Source organism: Physeter macrocephalus, unplaced genomic scaffold (genome assembly GCF_002837175.3).
Source record: "Physeter macrocephalus isolate SW-GA unplaced genomic scaffold, ASM283717v5 random_1523, whole genome shotgun sequence".
Classification (NCBI taxonomy): domain Eukaryota; kingdom Metazoa; phylum Chordata; class Mammalia; order Artiodactyla; family Physeteridae; genus Physeter; species Physeter macrocephalus.
Genome location: NW_021146469.1, coordinates 1 through 21,355, shown reverse-complemented (window position 1 = coordinate 21,355; position 21,355 = coordinate 1). Strand labels below are relative to the sequence as shown.

Here is a 21,355-nt window from a genome sequence, read left to right as displayed (position 1 = left end):
GCAGGCGTTTTAGAGAGCAGTTGGTTAGTCCTCCCCGTGAACCGATGGCACATTAATTCCCAGGGACGTGTGTGTTGGATTCTTTTCAGTCACGAGGAGGAGAGTCCCAGGCGCCTTCCCTGGAGGAGGTCGAATGCCAGGGGGCACAGACGCGGGGATGGCAGGGCGTTGCCTCATCAGCCTGGGAACAGTGTTCCCACGCCTTGACGCTACAGCCAGCCTCACAAAGCTCCAGGTGTAGCCACCCGAGTGACAGGTGACCACCTTCTCCGCATTCACCTAGCATTTTGCTCCCCAAAATATAAGTTCTGATTGGGCCTTTTTCACACCCCTTGGCTTGAACTCCTGCTACAGACATCCTGTCTCGGGCGGGCCTAGACAGCCAGGAAATTCAGTCTCTCACGTGGCAGGGGGTCCTGTCCTGTCGTAGGGGGGTGATTCAGCTTCCCATGAAGGAAACGAATGTTTCCTCTCTGCTCCATCATCCTCAGTGTTGGCTTCATCAGGCTGGTGGCAAGATGGCTGTAGCAGTTCCAGGCAGTGTATCAAGACACTAGACCATTACAGAGGAAGAAGAAAAACCTTCTTGTGGTTCAGGGAGACTTCCAGAAGCCCTCTTGTCATAACTCATTGCCCAGCAGTGGGTCACACACCCATTCTTGAGCCAGCCCCTGGCACGTGGAGGGAGACTCTCAGGCCAGTCAGGAAGGAAGACTGAGGTTCGGCTGCTGGTGAGATGCACACGGCTCCGCTACTGCCCCATGGGGCAGAGGTGAGGCAGGCCTGCCTGGGCCCCGACCAACAGCACTGGCCACGTCTAGAGTCCTACAAGTCTGTGTTAGCAGTGATTCGGGTGGGCCACTTCCCTCAGAAGGTGAACTTGGCCTTCCATGGATTCAACCTTGAGATGCGTAACGGAAGAGGCCTGCAAGGTAAGATTCTGCATTTGAGTTAGCTCTTCAGGGCACGTCCCCTGTCCCCTTCCGAGAGGGGAATAAATCTTTCCCAGTCTTGATCCGCACTACAGGAACTTGCCCGGTGTAAAAGGAACCAACCAGTGCTTCTCTAATCGCCTTTGTCTTGCTGAGAGATCACACTACAGTTTGGGCCTGCTCGGCTGGCGGGAAGGATTGTGCTCAGCCATCTACTGGGTGCTTCCGGAGAGTGGCTGAGCCATCGTCCCTGACCCATCCCCACGGTGGCGGCTCTCATCAGGGTTGTGGGGGTCGGGCCTTTCCCCTCTTGCTGTTCAGTATCTTCGGTCTGTGTGGGATAGGATTTGACCTTCTAGCTCAGTGTGGCTGAATGAGTTCCACTTGGCTTGGGAAGGTTTGTTAAAGTCTGTTGCTGAAGCAGGGTCTACGCAGAGAAGGCTGGGCAGCCAGGACGGCACGATGCCAAGTGTCCTCAGGTTGAACTTAGCCTTGTCTCGGCCGCGCTCATGGGCGCAGACCACTGTTGCTCTAGTGACGGCTCCTGCCCTGCAGGTAGCTGGGCCTCCATCCTTTTGTAAATTAAACAACATTGTCTTGAGTCACCTGTCCCCTTTTCCCCATGTCCTGGGCCCTCCTCAAGCTGTCTGCAAGTTTTTGTGGTGTGATTTCCCATGTTGTTCCTCATTTGTTGACTCCGTGTAGCACACATGCCTGTCTCCACTGGAACGAGGCGGTTTTTGGATTTTTACTCAGAATCCGGGAGAGATGGGTGGGAGGTCTGGTACTGAAGCACAGCCAGGGTCTTAGCTGAATATGTAACAACCCTGTTCTCGAACTTGTCGACTGTTTCTCCCTTGGGGGTTGCTCGCTGACTGACCCCCCTCCTCTGGCAAGGTCCTTCCCTCCTTATAACTGCCTTTATCCAGCCGTTCCCCAGACCTCGTGATTCTTAACCACTTTATTCCTTGGGGTGATTCCTGCTGTTTTGCCTTAGCCCACCAGGCCCCTCCCTGAGGCCACCTTTCTGTAACTAGACTGGCCCATCAAAAGTATTTGCCAGATGGACACAGTTCTCCCCTTAAAAATTGTGTGTTCAGCTCTGCAGACTTAGAACTGTTCAGGTTTGTGGTTGGAATAATGCCCCTGCCCCGCCCCCCACCCACCCCCTGTCCAAATGCTAATCATTGGAACCTGTTAGTATGTTGTGATACAAAACAAAAGGGAGTTTAAGGTAGCAGATGGAATTAAGTTTGCTGATCAGCTGACCTTAATATGATTAGACTGGGCCTACCCAGATAATCCAGGATTAGAAGTAGAAGTGGTTGGAATAATGCCCCTGCCCCGCCCCCCACCCACCCCCTGTCCAAATGCTAATCATTGGAACCTGTTAGTATGTTGTGATACAAAACAAAAGGGAGTTTAAGGTAGCAGATGGAATTAAGTTTGCTGATCAGCTGACCTTAATATGATTAGACTGGGCCTACCCAGATAATCCAGGATTGAAAGTAGAAGAGGGAGACAGAAGAGTCAAGAGACTTGCAAGAAACACTCAACAAGCTGTCACTAGTTTGAAGATGAAGGGACCGCCGGCCAAGGAATGCAGGTGGCCTCTAGAAGCTAGAAAAGGCAAGAAAACTGATTCTCCCCTGGAGCCTCCAGAAGGAATACAGCCCAGCTGACACCTTCACTTTGAAGGTAAACCCACTGGACTTCAGACCAGTAGAGCTGTAAGGTGGTAAAATTGTGACGTTTTAAGCCACTAAGTTTGTAGTAATTTCAAGCAGCCATAGAAAATTAATACAGGCCTCATGCAGAAGTTTTTCTCACTTTCACCTTATTTCCTAAAATTTTTTGATTTTTTTTTTTTTTGTGTGTGTGTGTGGTGTTGTTCCATCATCCTTCACGTAGTAGTAGTAGACGACTTCATCTCATGTAGGCCGTGGTCTTCAGAGACTAGCTAATTGATTTAGTAACAGGCTGAGGAAACCACACAAGAACATAGAAAATCTAACCTTCCACCTGGGCCAGGTAACATATGGTTCAGAAGCTGCTTTGGTGTAACGGATACCTGACCGAACGTGAAAGTCCAAGGTTAACGGACTTCCAGGTTAATGGAAGAAGAGCATTAGGAATTCACTGACTCAGGCTTGGGCACGGATGCTGTCAGATGTGTACAGCCTCAAAGTAGATGACTTAAAAGTGCATAATTTGTAAGTTTGCTGATTGATTTTCATGTGAATAGTATCATATAGTAAAAGTGGTATAGGAAATAATTTTAATGAAAATAATGTTGTGAAATAAAGGCCACTTGGGAACATGTGAGCAATACCACCATGCTTTCTGAATGTCTGTTTTGTTCAGTTGAGGTGCATTCTTTCTTCGGTACACGCTGTTCCTTAACGGGGGCCATTTTCTCAACGGAATCCTTGCACTGGGGTGGGGTGGGGTTCACTATTAAGCCGGCCGGAAAATCCATAGCATATTCTTGGTCCCAAGCTATTCAATTAAAACATGAGTTTATGTAAATTAAACAAAAGTATTTTAGCTACTTGTACTGTGTGAACTGTAATCAGGCTTTTCACAGAGTAGAGGTGAAATGTAGTCTATCATCTCGTTCAGTGTATACCTTCCAAAAGTACAATAGTTTGGGGGCACTTTTAATCCACAACTTGGATGCATTTTCCTGCACAAGGGGTCCTAGGCTGTGAGTCACCACCACCACCAATATTAATGCTCTTACTGATTGATTGATTGAAAATAAAATGTCAGTGGAAGCTCGTTAGTGGTAATACAAGAATCAGATTCTGCCAAACTGATGATAAAAAAGTAGACAGAATCATATGCTTTTTAGGGTTATGGCTGCAAGAAAACCAGGCGGTATGTTTAGACACGTTCTCTTCCGGATGTGAGTCAACTGTAATTAAATGAACAGTCATGAACATAAGTGTTCCTTCAGGAGGTTTATTCAGTTACAGTATATTTTCCATCGAAGCCACAGGGAATCTCAGATTTGACCTCACTTTCTCCTTTAATCCACCAGCATATTCTAAATCCAGTCAAGAGCTGATTTTGATATAAAGCAAATGAGGGAAAGGGCACACAGTGGGTCTGTCAAAGTGGACTGCTTTTCAAGGTTCTTTTTCCAATTAAAAAACACCTTCCAGAAAGGAAAGAAGTTACTTGCATTCTTCAGTTTTTCCCTGAAGGCCCATCTGAAGGCCACTTGTGCAAAGAAACACTAAGATGCTGTGCTCAGTGAGCGGGAGTGGATTCGAATGCTCTGACAGCTCCCACTTTTTGTTCACTTCACTGGCAGAGTGACCTAGTAGAGAAGCCAATCTGTACGTGTATAAAAAGAAAAACAAAACGCAAAACAGGTCTTTCTGGACTTGGCACCAGAGCCCCTAGCGTCAGGTCCTCGTCTGCAGGGGGAGCCTGAGGGCCAGCTCGGTCAGATGCCCCATGTCCGGGTGTTTGCTTCGCTTCTTGATGTATTCCAGAGTTTTCACCTAGGAGGAAAGAGAAAGACTCATCTCCTTTCTGGTTCATAACTCTCAAGGCGCCAACAAATCAGCCATATCGGGAGCTCTGGCTTTTTTCTTGGCAGAGAAGGGAGGGGAAGAAAACCAGCAGTTTTTAAATAAGACTCCTTAGATTATAGCTTGCTCTTAAAATCACCAGGAATGACTGCTGTTTTCATACATGTGGTTTTTATTCAGAGGGAATTAATTCTTAATACTACTCAGTGGTCCCTTGGTTCCAGGACCAAACTGAGGATACTGAATCCCTTATAGAAGATGGTGTAGTATTTGCATATCACCTGCATACCTCCCCCTGTATATTTAAATCATCTCTAGATGACTTACAACACTTAATACAATGTAAATGCTATGTAAATAGTTGCCGATAGGTGGCAAATTCAGGTTTTGCTTCTTGGAAGTTTCTGGAATTTTTTTTTCCCCCTCAGTATTTTTGATCTGTGGTTGGTTGAATCTGAGGATGCCAGACTTGCAGATACGGAGAGCCATCTGTACTTGGTAGGGCCTGGCACCTTTCTGGAAGGGGAGACTGGGGCTGTTTGACGTCCAGGCCCTGATGTTGTGTTGAGGCCACTTGTGCCTGGCCAGTGGGCTTGCGTCACTCGCCAGGACAGCCATGCTTGGTGGGCGTTGTGAGGGCCCCCACTCGCCCCACCCCTCCCCTCCCCTCGCCTCGCCTCACCATGGTCCTGGTGTCCGCACAGCCGTGCCTCTGTGCCAGGTGCCACAGGTTGACGGACAGCTGGTTAAGCCTGTTGCTGCGCAGGTCCCCATGGGCCAAGATGCTGTTAAAGAAGGAAAGGCCCAACGAGCTCTGGCGCTTTAGGGCCTGATATAGAAAAAAGAGGTTACTATCTGGCACTGGGGCTCAGGCCCGGCTCAGTGTTGACGCTGCCAGGGGTTCCAAGGCCAGCTCTACCACGGATCTTCTGGAGGGCGAGCTGCTTAACCTCCCTGGGTTACCCCAGCAGTGATAGGCCGTCTTGCATTAATGCAAGTACAGGAGTAAACTGAACGGTACGATACGTCTCTTACAGACGTGTCCTCAAGCCACCCAAGGTTTCAGTCACTATTCCCACCCTCTGGGTGCTGGTAATAAAGACCAAAGACAGCTCCCCGTGAATAATGCTCCCCAATGCCTGGTGCCCATGCCCAGCTTTTATAGGAACCATTAGGTATTCTTCACACCAGATCGTTCCTCTTTTGCTCAGTGATCTGATGTGAAAGGTACTCTCAAGTAAAGTCTAACCAAAATGTCAGAGGAGACCAAACCTGAACCCCAGCTTTGAATGGTAAAGACAAAAGGGAAACTGAATCTCCAAAATGCAACAGGCCCAGGAGAAAAGATACCAGCTCCCAAAGGTAAACAGAGGCACCTGGGAAGGCCCAAGTCCGCAGGTGGGCCTGAGCAGGGGACCAGGTCAGATCACACATCTGTGTGGGTCCTGGAGAGCTGACGCCCGGACCCTTGCTGGGTGCTCTTGGCTGGCGCTGCAGACGTCAGTGCTGCCAGGAGCCTTGAGCGTCTGCTTTGCTCCTTGGCAGCTAGTGGGTGTGGGGTCCTTACACTGCGACAGGTATGAGCTCTGTGCTTTACACAGCTCACCTTGTTTAATCTTCACAACAACTCTCTGTAGGTAGGCAGGATTCTAGAGCTGGATCCCAACTCCTGGTTATCCAAACACTAATCTAGGTGCTACTGTGAAGGGGCTTTGCCGGTGTGATTAAGGCTATGGACCTTAGGGAGATAATCCTGGATTATCTGGGTGGGCCCAATCTAATCACTTGAGCCCTAAAAAGCAGAGAAATTTTTCAGGCTAGAGTCAGAGACAAGTAGCAGAAGAGGAGAGCAAAGGAAAGATGACGCAGAAGGGGAGACCAGAAAGATCTGAAGCATGAGAAGGACACGACCCACCACTGCTGGCTTTCAAGATGGTAGAAGGGGGCCAAGAGCTAAGAAATGCAGGTGGCTTCGAGAAGCTGAGAACAACCCTCAGCCAACAGCCAGCAAGGAAACAGGACCTCAGTCCTACACCGTATGAAACTGAAGTGGCCAACTCAAGTAAGCTGGGAGGTGAATTTTTCCCTGTGCCTCCTGGTAAGAGCCCAGCCAGTCAACACCTTGATCTTGGCTTTGTGAAACCAGGAGCAGAGAAACTGGCCCAGCCAACACCAACTTCTGACTTACCAAACTGGTGAGATAATAAATGGGGGTCGTTTTAAGTTTGTGGTGACTTAAAGCTGTAATAGGAAACCAATACGCTCCCATTTTGCTGATGAGGTCAGAAAGCTTCAGGAACTTGCTCAAGGACCACAGCCAGCAAGTGCACAGTGAGGATTTGAGCTGCAGTCGTCCAGTTCTGGAGCCTGTGCTGGTACCCACCCCTCCATGTCCCGCCCCAGTTTATAAGATGTTCCCATAGACCCATGGTTAACATCGCAGTAGGGATGCAAATCCTGAAGAAGCTGCAGGTTTGCCCGGGGCAGCTACACAGTTTTATCCAGGGAAACAGGAACGATTTGATGTGGTTTAGACCAATACATATTTTTTTCCTGCTTTTTCCAAACCTACTAACTGTCCATCTGTCCATGCATCCTTCCATGTGTGGAGCCCACAGAGCAGCAGACTACGCTAACTGCGGAGCCAACTTTGTTACCCCCTCCTGCCGCCCTCTCCCAAGTGACGATTTAAAGTCTTCTAGTGGAGAAAGAAACAACGCAATAAAACCGCCAAGGAGCAGCTAAGAATGCGGCTGGGTGAGTGTGGCTGAGTGACAACAGTGAAGAGACTCAAGCCCCCTAAATTGAGCCTGCCTGGACAACGGTCTGGACCAGGTGACCGTCACAGAAGCGGCTGAGCCGACTGAACAGCACTGCTGTCAAGGAGCGGGGTCACGCCGTCGGGGCCCAAGCCTGCAGGCACAAGGAGGGAAGGCTGGTAGACTCATTAACTGGCTGGCAACTGCCTGCTTTGGGTTCCTTTGTTTAATCAGTGAGCCCTGCCCCAGTCGGGAACGGGGCAGAGACCATCCAGTGGGTTCCAGCCCATCCTGCTCGCCTTTTCAGCTGGCTCTCATCTGATGCCTGGGGAACAGGAGGGCCCTGGTTTCTGCTCAGACCTAGAGGACCAAGCTAACAGAAAACTCTCAAATCCAACTATGAGTCTCCCAGGAGAGGCCCTTTAACTACATTTCTTTGAAGCAAGGGAGAATTTTAAAAAGTCAAGTAAGAAAGACAGTATCTTACTGGTTATTTCTCTATTCTCTATCTTCTCAAACATTTTACCCTAAAAGCCCAGTTCGCCTGTTTTAAATGCACAGCCCATTAAAAATGAGATTAGAGACGGGTCTGGGGATGAGCAGGCAGGCGGCCGACGTGCAGAGACCCAGGAAACTGTGAACACATTATGAGAGACCAAACCAGGGCCTCATCTCCCTACAGAGGTTTTAAATAGAAAAGAGCTTCTTTTGTTTCTTTTCCTAGGGGAATTGTCATTTGCAGGAAGTTGTAACCAACTGGCATGGTTCCCAGCGTCACCACACCCAAACAAACAGCTTCATAAAGCTCCTGACTAGGGCAGGGCTGGCTCCTTCAGGTGCATGTAGAGGACAATTTTGCAAGCAGGGCTGATACCAGCGCTGAGAGATGAGACACTCAGCTCGGGCACCAGCGTTGGGCTTTCACAGCGCCCAGCTTGGCTCCGCGGCAGATGGAGAGAGGTCTGAGCGCCCCGGGCTCTAGAGGCCTCCCCTCCCAGGGCCGCCTGTGCTGAATGTCACAGCATGCTGTTAAAATGAAGGATGACATGTTCCATCTTAGCTCAGTCCACCCATATTTTTTCTAATAAATGTGCATATATGGGCAGATGTTTTCAGTGAGAGTCCCGGGTATTTATGTGAGTTGAAATGTACTTCAGAAACTTTCCAGCCCTGCTACTCTTTCAGAATTATTTCAGAGTCGTTATCACAGTCAACGCCTCCTCCCCCAAGAGAAAGAGACACATGTTAAAATAGTTGCAAATTATATGGTTCTGGGCTCTTTTTTGTTGTGAGCCTGGAGGTCCTAGACTGTGGTTGTTTATGCTGTCAGCAGCCACCTCTGATTAGACCCAGCCCGTTGCATCAGAGTGAAGAAATGGATTTTCAAGCCCCGGGGCACACGTTTCTTGGGCAAGACATGTCAGACACACAGCCCTGCTCTGGCAAGAAGCTAGAGCCAGAGCCCTTGGCTGTAGGGATCAGGGAAGGTGCTAAGAATCCTTCACAGCAGGGGAGTGACCAGTGCAAGCTGAAGGTGAAGGACTCCATTTCTCCTGCAGCGTAATGAGGGCTCTCTCCTGAAAGCTGCCTACCGCAGAGACGAAGTTTATAGGCTTTCGAAAAAGGCCTTTCAGTTGGAGAAGGGGAGTTACCTCTTCTAACACTAACTGGTTTGATAAACCAGTTCCTGAAGAAATTGGGGTTCTGATGCTGCCCCCTCCACTGACAACCAGTGCCCTCCAAGTATTAACTCCCCAGCATTCTACAGCCCTGCACCCAGGGGGGCCCAGGGTCAGTGGGACCCTCCCACAATCCTCCCTCCCTAGACAGGGCGCTGGGAGGCACTTGGGGCCCCCAGGGCAGCAGTAGTTCCGTGTTTTCCATCTGCCCTTTGGCCTGCTAACCTTAAGGCTGGCCCTGTGTGCAGTGCCCCTGACCTCTGCAGTGGCCACTGGGGAATGGAGTCTGGAAAAAATCCCACTCTCTCCAGGACCTGCTTGAATACCCTGGGGAGAATGGGAAGGCGGGACATACATGTATGGGTGTGTGTGTGTGTGTGTGTGTGTGTGTGTGTGTGTGCGTGCGCGTGCGTGCGCGCACATGCGCACCCACAGCTATAGAATGTTCTCATGGTTTCTGTGGTGGGGTGGGGAAGGGGGGAAGGGCAATGGTGGCATTCTGTACAGTCCTGGAAGTGAGTAAGAATTAAAAGTCCAGTTTGATCTTATTTGTGTGTGTGTGTGTGTGTGTGTGTGTGTGTGTGTGCGTGTGTGTGTGTGCGCGCGCGCGCGTGCGCGCACATGCGCACCCACAGCTATAGAATGTTCTCATGGTTTCTGTGGTGGGGTGGGGAAGGGGGGAAGGGCAATGGTGGCATTCTGTACAGTCCTGGAAGTGAGTAAGAATTAAAAGTCCAGTTTGATCTTATTTTGTCTTCAAAGGATTTAGTGGGGTGGGGAGTAGAGAAGCAAATCCTAAAAACGTCAGACTTGAGGTTTGGGAAGGAGGGAGCTGGGGAAGCATGTGGGCAGGAAGGGGAGGGCTGGAAAGCCACTGGGAACCCTGCAGTCCGAAATCTGTCCTGGGTTTGGGAAAGGGAATTGGAGGGGGTGGGGGGTGAGTGGCAGTGAGAGAAAACAGGAATCTGCCAACATGAGATCAGGAATGAGCTGTCAGTTTGTTTAGAGTAGCGAAGAGCAAGACTGGCAGGGGGTGGGGCAGACATGGAGGCAGAAGCCTGACATGAGCTGCCCCAGGGGAAGGACGCGGAGAAAGGTCAGGCACTGGCTTTGACTCCAGAGTCACTGGCAACCTCCCCACCCTGATTACACAGCAGGAATCAGCCTTAACCCAATGTCCACCAAGCCTGAGACAGAGCTTCTGGGATCCAACTGTCACCCACATGTTTGAGCTGAAGCTGCAAAAATGGAGTAACTGGGGAAGGGTACCAGGTAGTTATTTAGATCGTACTATAATCTGGAAATTATTTTGAAATCAGTCAACCATCCATCTATATGGAGAATACGGGAAAAACTGCTCTGAAAAGGCAACGACGCAACATCTGATAAAGGAATATATTCTGTGGATCAGAGCATGGGTTCTAGAAGATTGCCTGGACCACGTTCCATAGCTACCACTCTAGGATTCAGTTTCCTCATCTGGAAAGTGTAAAGGGATAACAGCTGTTCCCACTCATGGGACTGTTGTGAGGATTAGGTGAAACCACACACACAAAGTTCTCCACGCTACACTTACGTATAAGAAAGGCTGGGATGGGAATTTCCTGGCTGTCCAATGGTTAGGACTCGGAGCTTTCACTGCCAAGGGCCCGGGTTCAATCCCTGGTCGGGGAACTAAGATCCCGCAAGCTGTGGGGTGTGGCAACAAAAAAAAAAAAAAAAAAAGGCTGGGCAAGCATAGCCTACTATCAGGGTTGGACAACACCGTATGCCACTTCTTAAAAGGTAAGTGGTAAGGCCTTGACCGAGGAGGGTGATGCAGTGGCTACGGATTCACGCTTGGGGATCTGGGTGGGAACCCTGTTCTGTCACAACCAGAGGAAACCAGGAGCTCTGGAAACCTCTCTGAGCCTTGGTTTTCTTTTCTGTCCAAGGAGAATGAACGCAGCACCTACATCACAGGGCTGTCGTGGGCCTCACAGAGCTAAGGTGTGCAAAGTGCGGGCTGTTACTCACTCAGCATGCGCTGACTGAGCACCCTCTGTATGCCAGGCTCGAGGCGAGGACGCCGGGGTGGGTGACAGATGGATCCCAGAGACCCGGTCTCAGGCACAGGCAGGTCTCCGAGACCCACGTCTCGGGGTCCTGGCCACATGGAGCTTACATTCTGGTGGGGGAGGCAGGCGACTGAGAAGTGAACACACAGAGCATTTCAGAGAATGCCCGAGCATCCCAGGGACAGTTCAGAGGGTCGCAGGAGTGTAGTGGCTGCTTGACACAGGGTTCGGGGAAGGCCACTCTGAAGAGGTACTTGAGCTGAGACCCGAATAATGAGAGGGGTGGCCAGGGCAACCCCGGGGAGGCACAGTGCAGGCAGAGAAAATGGCAGGAGCAAAGGCCCCGGGGCCCTCGATGAACAGTCTTCACACAGGCGCGTTACTCTCTGGACGAACCAGTGTCCAAGTACCCTGGGAACGCGTGCTTTCAGGGCACGCGGCGGGGATGGGGGCGGCAGGGGCACCTACCTCGTCCTTGGCCAGGGTTTTCAGATGCTCCAGGATCTGAGCCATCACCGTCTCGCACAGCTTGTTGTTCTCAGCCAGAAACTTGGAGTCTCCCCCGTACAGGCTGTCATTGGAGTCAACTGATGGAAGAAACCAGAGCAGTGAGACATTCCCAAGTCCAAGGCCAGGGAGAGGCAGCCGTGGTGTCAGCAGGTGGCAGGAAATCACAGCAGGGCAAATGGAAACGGCCAGAATTTCCCATGGGCTTGGGGCCTTGGGAATCATGGAGAAAACACCTGGCCTTCCAGACAGTCTAAGCCAGAGAGCTCAGACTCTGAAGTCTGTCCCCTCCGGCCCAGGCATGGAGGGGGACAGCAAGCATCGCAGTGACCATCAGAACGGCTGTCAATACTGAGCGCCGGTGTGCCAGGCACTGGGCTCTGCGCTTCACAGGTGTTACGGTGGAGTCCTCATAACCGGCATGTGCAAGAGATGACAGATGGGGACACTGAGGCTCCGAGCCTGTCCCAGCCAGGATCCCAAACTGGGAGGCTCCCGTCAAAGCCTAAGCAGTTAAGCACCGCCCCCAGCCCCCTGCCCTGTCACTCCACCTCAGAACTTCTGCAGATGGAACAGAAGGTTCTCTACGTCTTCTCGCAAACCTGAATCCTTTCACTAAAGTCCCCTCTCTCCTTGGGCACCTCCTGTGACAGCCGCTGTCTAGAGAAGGAGCGGCTGCAAGAACAGCCTGAGCTTGACCCCCCCCCCCTTCCTTCCCATCGACCTTTGTACAAAGCATGACCTCTGGGTAAGGGAGGAGAGGGACTCTACAGGGTGCTGTTTTGCGCTTGGTTTTTTTTCACTTAATGATTCCTGGAGCTATTTCCATATCAGCATGTATGGATGTGCTGCTTTGCTTGTACTAGCTGAGCAGTAGTCCGTTGTGTGATGGACCAGAATGCTTTTGGTTGGTCCCTCCTGCAGACACTTCAGTGGTTCTCTTTCTTTTCTTTTCTTTTTTGGTGGCGGGGGCCGGTGAGGGGTCAGGGCCAGGCTGCGGCAAAGTCTTACCGTCTGTAAGGGAACCACAACCTCTGCCTTGCAGGGTCGATTCTTTCCCTCCATGCCTTTTCTCACCAGATCCTTTTTTAACTGCTTTCACCCCAACTCCCAAATGCCGACTTGTACGTGGCTGAGCATAGTTATTTCCGGTGTGAATGAGCGGCGCTCGGTTCAGTGCAAAACCATTGGAGCACCCTCAGCGCTAAGTGCTCAAGGAGAGGAAACGTGCAGTGGCAGCTCTTGGATGTTTCTGATCTGGTGGAGGCCTAAAATTTGGGCCACTGTCCCAGGTGCAGTGACATCTGATAAAGCAGAGGCCGTGCAGGTGCCTTGGCGGGGCGTGGCTGGGCTTACACAGCCATTACACACAGTGCTAGTGCAGTTCATGGTTTAGAGACGTTGTCAGTAAACCGGTTCAGCTTAGCTCATCTGGGGGAATGTGGTTTGCTGTGCTCTTCTCGGCCCAGCTCGTCACCATCCCTAGGACCCTGTCTCCTAGGCATATACAATCAAAAAGGGATGATACATAGGAGATCACAGTAAAGCCCATGAAGTTGTGTGACGCAAACAAGAGGTGACACCAAAAGCGAGGGACACGGGGCACTTGTTTAGCTTGCAGATAGATGGGTGAGGCTGACAGAGCCACAGTGGAGAGCCCATTATGGTCAAAGTCACCAGCCGTCTGTCAGGGCCTGCATAGAACTATTCCCTGGACTGCTGGCAACGAGCTACAGAACCAGGGGATCAGGTTAAACAGGCATTGGCCATGAAGACAAGAAAAGCCAAGGTACAATGTGCAGGCATGGCTTCTGAGCTTTTAAGAAAGTGACCCCTCTTAGGGTCACTTATGGGAAAATTGGCAAGTACATCAATGTATCAGAAATACATCTAAATGGCCTATAATTTTAGGGGGAAAAAAAGTTCAATTTCACTAGTGATCAAAGAACAGAAAACTAAAACCACAGAAGAACTTTTAAAAAAACATCACCTATCAGATTAACAAAGGGGAGAAAGAATACCAGGTTTTGATGTAGGCCCGGGCAAACTGTTGGTGAGAGTACCATAGTTTGGAAATCAGTAAGAAAAGCCTTAAGAAATGCCCAGTACCACTTCACACCCATTAGGATGGCTGTTATTTAACAACAACAACAAAGAGGAAAATAAGAAGTATTGATGAAGATGTGGAGAAACTGGAAGCCTCGTGCATTGCTGGTGGGGATGTAAAATGGTGCAGCTGTTGAGGGAAAGCAACTCCAGGATCCAGCAACTCCAATGCTCAAAGGACTTGAAAGCAGAGGCTCAAACAGATACATGTACATGAATGTTCACAGCAGCATTATTCACAAGAGCCGAAAGGTGGAAACAACCCAAGTATCCACCGACAGATCAACAGATAAGCCAAATGTGGTTCAGTGGCTTATCTAAACAGTGGCATATTATTCAATCACAAAAAGGAATGAAATTCTACTGCATGTTACAACATGGATGAACCCTGAAAGCATTATGATAAGAGAAATGTGCCAGACACAAAAGGACAACTAGGGCTTCCCTTGTGGCACAGTGGTTAAGAATCCGCCTGCCAATGCAGGGGACGCGGGTTCGATCCCTGATCCGGGAAGATCCCACGTGCCGCGGAGCAACTAAGCCCGTGCGCAGCAACTACTGAGCCTGCGCTCTAGAGCCTGCGAGCCGCAACTACTGAGCCCGCATGCCTAAAGCCCATGCTCCGCAACAAGAGAAGCCACCGCAATGAGAAGCCCGAGCACCGCAACGAAGAGTAGCTCCCGCTCACTGCAAATAGAGAAAGCCCGTGCAGCACAAAGACCCAATGCAGCCAAAAATAAATAAATAAAATAAATTTAAAAAAAAAAAAAAGGACAACTATTGTATGACTCCACTTATATGAGGTACCTAGAAGAGGCAAATTCATAAAGACAGAAAGTAAAATAGAGGTCACCAGAGGCTGGGGGGAGGGGGGAAGGGGGAAGTTATTGTTCATTGGGTACAGAGTTTGTTTGGGAGGATGAAAAAATTTTGGAAATGGATAATGGTGATGGTTGCACAACACTGCAACTATATTTGATAAAACTGAATGGTACATTTAAAAATAGTTAAAATGGTAAACTTTATATGTATTTTATCACTATGTATATTTTACTCCAAAAAAAAAAAAAAGTCTTAGTACAGAAAAAGGTCAGATCTTTGACTTGGGAAAACCCACTCCAAGGGATTTATCCTAAGAAAATCATCCCCCAAGTTGCACAAAGATGCATATATGTGATATTGTTTCATCGTAGAGGACAATGTTCATTGTATGTTCAATGTATATTCATTATAAATGTTGTGTGTAATGGTGAGAGGAGAAGCAATGGAAATATCTACCAAGAGTTTTGATTAAATGCTCTGTGGCATTAGCATTAAATAAAATACTATGAAGACAATAAAAGTATATGATCTATAGTTGTTAACTACCATGTACTACACTATACTATACCATTGCTACAATATACTATTACTGAAAGATATTTATAATATACTGTTAGTAAAGTGACAAACCAGTATACCTATATACCACACACAGACATATATAGCCGTATATTTCCTAATTTATAACTTCCTAAGAACCAATTTTTTCAATTAAAAAATTATATTTTATTATTTTATATATTTCCTGTAATCTGTCTTGAATCTTTTGGGGAATGGTACGGGTATAGCATATAGTAATTAACTGACTGACAAAATAATTTCAGGGATGCTTCATGTACATTTCTAGTTGCTATTTCAAGAATAACTCCTTCTTCTACTTCAATAAAACTGTACATAATATTCCTTTAAAATTCTTACATTTATATTTAACTCCCAATTAGGCATTTGGGAAAAGTATGAAGGAGGAAGAATGACACTATGAAATGTGTTTTTGTTTTTTTTTTTTGTGGTATGCGGGCCTTCCTCTGTTGTGGCCTCTCCCGTTGCGGAGCACAGGCTCCGGACGCGCAGGCTCAGCGGCCATGGCTCACGGGCCCAGCCGCTCCGTGGCATGTGGGATCCTCCCGGACCGGGGCGCGAACCCGGTTCCCCTGTATCGGCAGGCGGACACGCAACCACTGCGCCACCAGGGAAGCCCCTGAAATGTGTTTTTTAATGAGCCATTCTTTGCTTATCTTTTTCCAAATAAATTACTACTGAGTTTCTAAGTGGGGAGAAAAAAAAAAGAATAACTCCTTCTTCTTTTATCCCCAGCTTTTTACTTAAACAAATGTCAAGGCTGTAGAACAGTGGGAATAACAGTACATTGAAGCGCTGCCTCTCTCTCACCCAGCATCACCAGTTGATGCCGTTTTGCCACTTCTGTGAAGCTCTCTCGCTTGCTCTCTCCACACTCTCACGTACACACAGATATATACGTCATTTTGTTTGGCTGAACCGTTTGTAAGCAGGTTGCAGACATACTGCCTGAGGATGAGGAGAACAGCTGGTCTCCTTGCTCCCCAGCTTCTCTGTCCGCATGAAACCTCTACTCCGGTTCTGAACTGCCCCTTTGTGGGGAATGTTCTGGGAGTGCTCTCCTGGGTCGGCTGCTGGCTTTGTAGTCGTTCCTATGACACAGGTTTGTAGTGAATTGCCCTGGGTTGCAGGCATCCGTCCCAGGATTTCTGAGATGGCCCTGGCTCTGACTGCTGTGTTTCAACTGCTGTCCATGACGTGGAAGACAGCAGTTATTCTTGTAAGAAGAGAAAGAATTTGATTCAGCCATTCGCCACCATCTGATTTTGCAGGGTGGCAAAATGCAGCTGGTAAAGGAATTTCTCACACCTGCTGCTGAGGACTAGGCTAGTTCCTGGCATAAATTCCCAGTCTTACTCTGAGATGGAGTAACCTACTCTCATTCGAATTAGCCCAGCAGCAGGGGAGAACTGAGAAGGTCTAGGACCACCTGTGGCCAACCACCCAAGATGCAGGCATCCTGCCCAGAGGGGTCAGAGGCGTGTTCAGAGCAGGCCGCTCACACACGCAGAGCACGGACTAGGTGAGGGCCTGCTCTGCGCCAGGTTCCAGGACCCGGAGACCCGGTGGGTAGGGAAAGGGCCGACATGGTCCTGCCCTCACAGAGCACACAGTCCACAGGAGGTGCAGACGAGCAAACGAGCAATCACAACCGCATGGGCTGCATGGCAGGAGAGGGCGGCCTGGGGGTCCCTGGATCCTAAAATCTAGGCTTGGGATGGAATTATACAATCAGTGAGATCCAGGCTGAACCCTGAAGGTGGAAAATTCACAGAGAAAGTGAAAAACGGGGTCAGGAGTGGGGAAAAGTGTTTCCATGCTAACACTTGGTGGTGACGGAGGGAGAGAAGTGCAAAGTGGACAGTCAGAAGTAATTTGGCCCGGCCAGAGTGTAAAGCAGGCCTGAGGGTCCAGACTGGCGCTCACAATGGGGAGAAATGAGATCCCTGGCAAATGGCTACTAAAAATAGCCCAGGATCTCTGCATCTGTCTGGCCCTGGGGTCGCAACCCCAAATGCTTCAAGGGCCTGGCAGGTGACGTGGAGGAGAGAAGGGGCTGTGCCACCTTCCCACGGGCCCCTGAGTTGTACTCTTCCAACTAGACATCTGCGTGTTAAATAAATAGACATTCAGTGCCAGAAGTGTCCTGCCCTTCCACAGCAAGCACACTCTCTCGCACGCTCGCATGACAGCACTTGAGTTATGGCTCCAGGTCATTTCAGGACATTCCCTTCTTATTCATCTGGAAAGAAAACAGCCAAGGCATCCTTCGTAAATGCAAAAAAAAAAAATCTGACCCCAGTCTTTCAAAAGTTCGAACCTTTGTCAGCGCTGTCTAAAGAGCTGCCTCGACTAAGAAAGAGATGGGAAAATGGAGCCTCCACCCCTGCAAAGCCTCCCAGGGCCCCGGGACTCTCTGCTATGAAGACAACTGTCAGGTCACAATTGTGCACCCAGAGTAAACAGCTGGGCCAAGAAGGCAGCAAAGAAAGCCCACCCGTCTGTTTTCATCTCTAAAAGCTAGAAAACTAGACTCCGCCTGTCAAACAGCCACGCTCCCTGTGCTGGCGTTCTGGCTCCTACAGTCCGCCCTGCTGTGCTGTGTAGACAGGATTCAGTGGATCTGTTTAAGGAAGGGAAAAGCGAGGAGAGGGCTTGCTCCTCTCATAGGGCCCAGGTTTACAGACCCACTTCCACGGCAGCATCTGGTCCTCAAAAGTTTCTCTGTTGTCCTGAGCCCCCCGCGTGCCCTTCACAAGAGAGGAAATAAAAATGCCAACGAATACAGGAAAAGCTCACCCTCATTAGCCATCAGAGAAATGCAAATTACACTCATCAGAAGAGCCAAAATGAACAAGACTGACCATATCAAGGGAACAAATGGAAATCTCATTCATGCCTGGTGGGAGTGTAAACTGGTATAACTATTTTGGAAAACTGTAAGACAGTACCTACCAGAGCTGAGCATAAGCAAATCCCACCAGCCAGCGTTTCCACCCTGGGCATATACCCGACAGACATGAACCCCAAGAGTTATATATTCAGGAATGTTCACAGCAGCACTCCTCACAACAGCTCAGAGCTGCATCCACAGGGGAATGAAGAAATTCTGGTATAATCATACGATGGAATAGTATGCAGCAATGCAAAAGGATGAACAACAGCTACACACAACACAGAAGAATCTCACAGACGTAACACTGAGTGAAAGAAGCCAGACGCCAGAGAATGCTTGCTAAATGAGTCCATTTATGGAAAAGTCAAAAACTGGCAAACTAATCTGTAATGTTAGAAGTCAGGACAGCAGTGTACCTTTAGAGAGGAAAGTGGTGGTGCTGAGTGGACGGGGGCATACAGGGGACTTCTGGGGAGCTAGTAATGTTTGATTCCTCTGTCTGGGTGGTGGTTACTGGGTGTGTTCACCTTGTGACAATCTGCTGAGCTTTATGGTTTATTGTATGTGTGTACTATGATATACTTTAATCAAAATATTGTTACTTTGTAATCAAGGAAGCAGCATAATGCATGTACCACAGTGAATTCCACTCCGAGCACTAACTGGCCCTGAGCCCGGGAAACCACACGTGCTTGGTAAAACCATGTTGTCTTTCGGTGTCTCCCCTTGCTTGTGTGTAAAATGGGGACACAAATGCCCATCCTCCTCATGATGCTGTCAGGATTAAAGAAGAAAGAGGCCCATGGAGTCTGGTGCCGTACCTGGCACACAGTAGGAGCTCAGATTGTGGGAGTTATCACCATTGACATGAACCAACCTCCCCAAGTTACATCTTTACGTAACCTCAGCCCCAAGTTACATCTTTACGTAACCTCAGCCCCCAAATCCCAGCCAGAGGAAGCCTCTGAGAGTTATAACAGGAGGCCATCCTTAGCACTGCAAATTTGTTCCCTAAAATATCCAAGTGTAGAGACAGTTGCTTAAACCCTGAAGTATTCATTTATTGGCCAAATTGATTTTAACAATAGGGCCATTTTTTTGGAAACCAAAAATCGGAACTGAGCCTCTGACAAGCAGGAAGATGCTTAGGCTCAGTGGGCAGAGGTCTGGAATTGGGACCGTCCCATGTTATGTCAAGGACATGAAAAGGCTGCTCCCAAACCTGTAGGAGCAAGTTCAAGACGGCTGGTTGCATGTTGGCGAGCAAGGCCATCTCCTTCTTCCAAGCACCTGCTCTAAGGGTGCTTGGTCAGGACCCACATGGAACTGGTAAGGAACAGGCCTGGGATGAAGGTCATGCATGTGCATATGTAATCACCATTCTAGGTTATTCTCTGGCCCACCCAAGACATCACTGATCCAAGAGAGTGCTTCTCTGAACTCGTCTGTTTGCCAAAATGATCTTGGATGCTTGTTAAAGATAGATATTCTCAGGCCTCTTCCTGGGGATTCTAATTTAGAAGAGACAGATGGGGCCCAGAAACCTGTATTCTTAAGCGCTCCCCAGGTAATTCTTACACTGGGCAAATTTATCAAGACCCTGGACTAGAAGTTCATGGTAGGTAAAACGCAAGGGGATTAAATAAAAGAGAAAATGAAAACCCTGCACTTGCTGTTCAGAAGTTCAAACACAGCGCAGTCTGGTGGAGGGACCCAGCTACCTCTGTCTACGTGGTAGAGATAGGTCTCCTGGCTCATGGCGGACAGCAGGTGCAGGACACAGGTGTAGATGCGGATTTTCTCATCACTGTTGTCCTCCCAGGTGTAGTCCTGGATCACGTTGAGCAGCTCTCGAACAAGAAACAGGACCCCGTGTTCAGGATGATCCTAGTGGAGGACCAAAAAAAGGATAAATAATCCTAGATGTGAAGCAGGAGGAAAAAAAAAAATCCAAGACAGAAACCCAGGTCCCTCCCTTTAGCAGCTGTAAAGAAATTAAAGTGCCAGCTATGGTTAAACAATAGAGAGAAAAGTGACACAACGTTGTTAACGCCACTAAACAACACGCTCCAGTCTGGGGAGACAAGCTTTGAGAGCTCTGGGTCTGAGGAGAGAAAGCAAAATTACCTGTCAGTTTAATGGTCTGTTTCCAAAATGACAGCCTTGCTCTTATGTCCATAACAGTAAAAAGCCCTGTTCTTCCAACTACAAAGGCTAGATTGCAGGTCTCGTTGCAGATGGCACAGCAGAAGCCACCTACCTCGGGTAAACCCCCAAATGATCACTGTCACCACCAAAGGCACCGACTTTAAACACAGCCTCACTCATTCAGCAACATTAACAGCTAAACTGAGGATCCTCTCCTGGGAGAGGAAAAACCCAACAGTCAGTCACAGAGCTTATAACAGTGTTTCTCAGATGCTAAACTGAACCAGTGCTGGGATGCAAAAAAGTCAGCAGCTTCAATTCAGTTCCAAAAAGGAATATGCAATGCAGTGGCTCCCCTGCTGAACGCTCTCCAAAGACCCCTCCTCCCCCAGCTCCTGCTGCCATCGCCCTGCTGACCCGGCTGGTCCATCTTGCCCCTCACTCAGTCCAGCGCCGCCTTTATGGCTCCTGGGACCGGCTGGACCGCTCAGGGTCCTGGCAGGACACAGACGACACGCTCACAAGGGTTAAACGAGGATGGTTTAATGAAAGATTATCAGAATGAAGAGAACTAGCGAGGAAAGATGAGGCACCCAGGGCCTGGCAACAGAGGAAAACTGTTACCATCCTCGGGCTGAAAGCACGCGGTGGGGAGCGAGTTTTTGCGGTTGGAGGAGGCCACCCAGCAGCAGCTGCAGCCCTGGATGGAAGAACAAAGCCATTGCCAAACACGGCCCAGTGAGAGGTGGGGGATAAATACCCCAGCCTCGCTCTCCTCCTGCCCTGCAGTCCACGTAGTACTCGCGCTGGCTGAACCAGCTGGAAGCCAGAAGGAAGGAAGCCCCGGTGACGCGATCCCCGGAGGCCAGTCTCCCACACAGACCAGACTGAAGGGCACAGGATGCTCTGGAGGGCAGCTCATATGCCAAGGGGGTCTGGCCTCCCAGCCCTGCTGTTCCCGACTGGAATATTCACCTGCGAGACTTGGCCGCGCTGGCTCCTTGACAGCCTCCAGATCTCATCTTACATGTTAGCTCCTGCCCTGATCGGCAATCCAGAGCCCCTACCCGTCTCTCTTAGTCTCTCTTCACGTCAAGTCATCCATCTCATTTTTTCAGAGCAGTGCTCAGCATCTGAAGTGATCTTATTTATTCCTAACTACCCAAACATATCTCTTGGTTCATCTTTTTTTTCATCCTAGCCTATAACCTCCAGGACGGCAGGTACTTTATCTGTTGTGTTTGCCAGTAATACACTGCCAGGACCGCCCACGATTGCAAATGGTGCCCCATCCCTGTCTCTGCTTCCTGGGACAGTGCCGGGCACAG

The 21,355-nt window shown here is 49.3% G+C and overlaps 1 protein-coding gene across 1 annotated transcript; it reads right to left on the bottom strand.

Annotated features, from left to right (window-relative positions):
• Nucleotides 1–3,883: 3,883 nt before the first annotated feature.
• LOC114485373 (VPS35 endosomal protein-sorting factor-like) lies at nucleotides 3,884–19,789 on the bottom strand. Its single transcript, XM_028486691.2, has 4 exons — nucleotides 19,601–19,789; nucleotides 11,438–11,556; nucleotides 5,157–5,303; nucleotides 3,884–4,444 (listed from the first exon to the last, which is right to left on the bottom strand). The coding sequence occupies exons 1-4, from the start codon at nucleotides 19,635–19,637 to the stop codon at nucleotides 4,346–4,348; spliced, it is 402 nt and encodes a 133-aa protein (XP_028342492.1). The 5' UTR covers nucleotides 19,638–19,789; the 3' UTR covers nucleotides 3,884–4,345.
• Between the last annotated feature and the right edge of the window lie 1,566 nt (nucleotides 19,790–21,355).

Excerpts from the sequence above, each read along its gene's own strand:
- LOC114485373 (XM_028486691.2), bottom strand. The coding sequence starts at position 19,637 with ATGAGCCAGGAGACCTATCTCTACCACGTAGACAGAG. Across the intron at positions 11,557-19,600 it reads TCTCTACCACGTAGACAGAG|TTGACTCCAATGACAGCCTG; the intron begins GTAGCTGGGTCC and ends TTCTTCCATCAG. Across the intron at positions 5,304-11,437 it reads AAACCCTGGCCAAGGACGAG|GCCCTAAAGCGCCAGAGCTC; the intron begins GTAGGTGCCCCT and ends TTTCTATATCAG.